Below are 4,720 nucleotides of genomic sequence, written 5' to 3'. Positions count from 1 at the left end.
AGGTAATTATGCAAAGTGATTATAAATACCCTGGAGGTTAGGGAGCACAAAATAAATATATCCTAATCTTTTTTACTCCACAGTGATTATTCAATCATCTTTTTCTAAATTCACATAGCAGTTGTCTATCTTCTGATATTTATAATATCAACCTGCTTTAAAAAGAACTGTGTACGTTTATTATCTTTCACTATTACTTTAGTCAGACTATTTGTATTCAATGTAGCCCACCCTCTCCTCCGGAGGGCAACAAAGGGAAGGACAGACCACTGCCAGGGCATTAGGCTTCCGACATATTTTTGTTGAATCAATTACTTGCAATGCATCAGCAGGACAACATTCTTACACACTAGCCTTGCTTTATTATTTTTAAACATTGCTTTAAATGATGATAAATTCACTTTCAGCTTCCCCTTTTCTGAAGCTAGTCTCTTATCTCCCCAGAGCGGGGCCCAGGAACGGGGTGACTTGGGATCAAACACAGGCGTTCTCTAGCTTTGCAATATGAAATACTAATGAGGAAGTCAGGCGCTAAGCCTTAAGGGTTTCTTATCTCCTTGAGTTAACCCACCATTGAGAAGAGAGAATCAGGGAAGGACCACTGACCCAGTCGTTGGACCCTGTCCGCTTTCGCTCCGGCCACTTTGATCTTGCGTGTCTGCCTAATCAAGTTCATCTACAGCCGCGACTGCTCAGATTCAAAGGACATTAAATAGCTTGATTATCGGATGGTCATTTCCCTCTTCCCTCCGCCCCTGATCTAATTTCCAAACACCAGTCTCTCGCCTCCCTCTCTAAACTTCCCATCAAAAGAGCATTCGTTCTTCTTCCTTCTTACTCTCGTTTGATGTGCAAATGCCCTTCTCTTTGCACATTTTTCTCGTGGGGGCGGGGGAAGGGGAAGAAGGAGGGGGGACTGGAATTAAACGAACTCAAAGCCAAGGATCTCACCCCAAATCTGCAAATCGTGACTCTAAAGGGTTAATCAGCAACTCGCAGCAGCCACCTGGCCCTCTCGTTTTCATGGGGGCTTTGAATTACTGATTGGGTTGTATTTAATATTAAATATTATGTGCACAATTAAAAAAAAATAGTATTAGCGTAAAGAAGAGAACTGGCTTTACAGAGAATATCACAATGCCTGTCTGAAAGTGTTTCAGATCCCAATACTCCTACTCCAAGGCAAGGGCACCCGAGTTCCCGAGGTTCCTCCCACTTCCCGCATTTATTAAAGTTGTCTCCTCTAATGCTCGCTGATTACCGTCACCCCAAGGTGAGCTGGACAGGGGCAGGATCTTCGCAAGGGAGGGGTGGGGTGAAGAGTGTCAAAGGCTCCCCTTCATGTACACAAACACACCCCCTTCCAGCCCCTCCCAACGCTTTGAAATCCCAATCCGGCTTTGTTGTCTTCCCCGGAGGGGCCGGAATGCTCGGAGCCCGCAGTATAAAGGCAGCCTCCGCGGCGGTGGCGGCGCAGAGCCCTGCAGTCAGGGTCAGGACTCCGGGACTGGTGGAGGCGCTCCGAGCCCCGTCTCTGCAGCTGCGCCAACACAGCTCAGTGGGGACTAGGCGTGCGAAGTGACAGTCCTCCTTTCTCCTCTCTCTCTCTCCCTTGAGTCCTTCTGAGATGACGGCTCTGCGCACAGCGGGTGCTGCCCGGGTCTGGGTCGCCCTGGCGGCTGCGGCTCTTTGCGGTCACCCTCTGCTGGGGGTGAGCGCCACCTTGAACTTCGTTCTCAACTCCAACGCCATCAAGAACCTGCCCCCACCGCTGAGCGGCGCTGCCGGGCACCCAGGCTCCGCCGTCAGCGCGGCTCCCGGAACTCCCTTTGAGGGCGGCAACAAGTTCCAGACCCTTGACAACCACCAGGTGAGAAGGGTCTTGGGGATCGGGAACGCGGCGATCCTACACGGGTCTCATTTGGGGACGAGGGCGCAGAACGGGCGTGTCAGAGTAGTTGAAGGTGCGTCTGGCAACTGCCTTTGGGAGCAGTGAGCGGCAACAGTTTTTGGAGAGGTGGGCTGAAAGGGAGCGTGAGGAGCCCAGGAGTGTGGTGCGGGGCGCCCAGGGGCCTCACCCTCTCCGGGCCCCTTCCCGCAGCCGTACCCGTGCGCTGAGGACGAGGAGTGCGGCGCCGACGAGTACTGCGCGAGTCCCGCCCGCGGAGCCGGCGCGCAAATCTGCCTAGCCTGTCGCAAGCTCCGAAAGCGCTGCATGCGTCACGCGATGTGCTGCCCTGGGAATCACTGCAAAAACGGTGAGTCGGGCAGCTCTCTTTCGGACTCAAACCATCCTCTGCTAGCGCGCCTACAGCTGAGAGACAATGCTCTCAGCTGAAAACACTCCGGCACTACCTTGCCAATGGGAGTTCAGCGTGCGAGGTTCCCCAGAAAGGCTCTCAGGCCAGTGTTTAACCTGGAAGCAAAGGTAAGTACGGAGGTCTTGGAGCTCCTATATCCCTTTGTGTCCCTCGATGACTTAAGAGGGCGTCTTACTCAGAGTGAACACTTCCATAAGAATTTGATACAACTTGAGAATGAAGATGGGCAGGGAGGTGGAACTTACACAGACCCCAAGGAAATCAGAACGGGCATTTAGTTGCCTTTTCCATTTTTCTTACCGGGATTCTGACAGCTCTGCCAGATAGTCTCTTTGAAGATCCGCGTTCAAGCTGTTGTCATTTCAAGCGATTTACCTGTGCAGGTCATTCTTAAAGGAGATCCTGACGCCCTCACATCCTGGCTTCTCCACCTTTATCTGCTTCTGCCTCCTGCTAACTTAAAATAAGTACTCCTCCCCCCAACCACAGATCCACGAAATTTTAATGTCTCAGAGAGGTAGACTCAGCCCAAGAAGGCTCCAGAAATAAACTTAAGGGTGGCGATCCTCCTTAGGACCCAATAATACTCTGGGATGAACTAACTAAATCTCTCTGTAATATAGAAATTATACAGTAAAGTAACTGGTGGAAAAGATTGTAATCTTCCAGGCAGCAGGCATTGCATTTGCTTAACTTAGTCTGGCAGAATCCTTATAGTATGGAGGACAGAAAAGTTGTCTTTAAATACAATTTTTTAAGTGACTGTATTTTATTTTTCTTACCCCAAGGGTGATATTAAAATGGGCAGAAATTTCATTGCCACCACCACGGTTGCTGAGAAGGTATTTTAAGTGTCCAGATTGGGGCTGTTATGTATGAGTGTAGAGTGCACACACTGATGCTTCTGTCCATCGTGGAGTTTTGCTTTAACACTAGGAAGTTTGGCTCATGTTTAATGTCACTACAATGAGGTAGCTCAAGTTGGTATAGGCATAGCAGACTGCCACTGTGACAGCTATTAGCAGACATATTACAGCTCTGGAGTTAATCACTATCTCCTGCTTCCTTAGGGATATGCATGCCTTCTGATCAAAATCATTTCCATCGAGGGGAAATCGAGGAAACCATTATTGAAAACTTTGGTAATGAACACAGTACCTTGGATGGGTACTCCAGAAGAACTACACTGTCTTCAAGAATGTATCATACCAAAGGTAGGTGAAAGGATCGAAAGACTTTTTTGTTAGCACATTTACAGTGTCTTTTGGATTACCTTAATGAAATAATGCAGGCTGAGCAGTGACCAGGTGCTTTTCCTATTGTCTCCCTAGGACAAGAAGGTTCTGTCTGTCTTCGCTCATCAGACTGCGCTGCGGGGTTGTGTTGTGCTAGACATTTCTGGTCCAAGATCTGTAAACCTGTTCTCAAGGAAGGTCAAGTGTGCACCAAACACAGGAGAAAAGGCTCCCATGGGCTGGAGATATTCCAGCGTTGTTACTGTGGAGAAGGTCTGTCTTGCCGGATACAGAAAGATCACCATCAAGCCAGTAATTCTTCCAGGCTTCACACCTGTCAGAGACACTAAGCCAGCTGTCCGAACACAGTGGACTCCATTTACATAATATATGCTATGAAAACCGTTTGTGACTTTTGTGAGCTCAGTCCTTAAGGATGTACAAATTCTGTGGTTACAGTTAAGCATTCCAATAATACCTTCCGAAAATCTGGAGTGTAAGAGCTTTGTTTCTTTGTGGAACTCTCCTGTCATTGATTGCAGTAAATTACTGTGTTGTAAATTTTCAATGTGGCACTTACCTGTAAATGCAACAAATCTTTTAATTATTTTTCTAAAGGTGCTACATTGTCTATTGTTCCTCTTGTCATGTAAATTTTTGTACACATTGGTTGTTATCTTGACTCTGATAAATACTCTATATTGAACTGAAATAAATACTTTCAGCTTATTCTATATTGAATTGAAATAAATACTTTCAGCTTATACTTCCTAAATGTAAAACCCTTCCCCATTTTAATTCTAGAATCTAGAGTGTAAGGAGCTTTTGGAATGATGATAGGTATGTAAGATTTATCATGAAAATATTATTTTCCAAAATGTATTATCTCAGTACTTAGATCCTATTTATCTCTAGGTTGTGACAGTCCTTGAAATAAAATTTAACTTAATGCCATGAAATATTAAAAGTATAGATAAATTTTGGCAGTGTGATCTTAGAGGGTTGTATGTGCTGGGGTGTGTGGGGGTGTGTTTGTGTGGGTATATAAATACAGTTGACAAATACATGCAGATTTTGTAGCAAATTAGTGCATCTGAACTATCTTAAATACTACTTCATGCCAGGAAGACTTGTTCCAACTACTGTGCTTTGTAAATAATTATT

At 46.2% G+C, this 4,720-nt stretch overlaps 1 protein-coding gene across 1 annotated transcript; it reads left to right on the top strand.

Moving 5' to 3' along the window:
• The first annotated feature begins 1,302 nt into the window (after positions 1-1,302).
• Positions 1,303-4,481, top strand: DKK1 (dickkopf WNT signaling pathway inhibitor 1). The gene is made up of 4 exons (XM_061163092.1): positions 1,303-1,870; positions 2,102-2,258; positions 3,392-3,535; positions 3,653-4,481. The coding sequence occupies exons 1-4, from the start codon at positions 1,628-1,630 to the stop codon at positions 3,904-3,906; spliced, it is 798 nt and encodes a 265-aa protein (XP_061019075.1). The 5' UTR covers positions 1,303-1,627; the 3' UTR covers positions 3,907-4,481.
• Positions 4,482-4,720: the final 239 nt, after the last annotated feature.

This window comes from Dama dama, chromosome 15, assembly GCF_033118175.1.
Source record: "Dama dama isolate Ldn47 chromosome 15, ASM3311817v1, whole genome shotgun sequence".
Lineage (NCBI taxonomy): Eukaryota > Metazoa > Chordata > Mammalia > Artiodactyla > Cervidae > Dama > Dama dama.
Note: the sequence above shows the minus strand (reverse complement) of the source record. Positions and strands in the feature narration are given on the sequence as shown.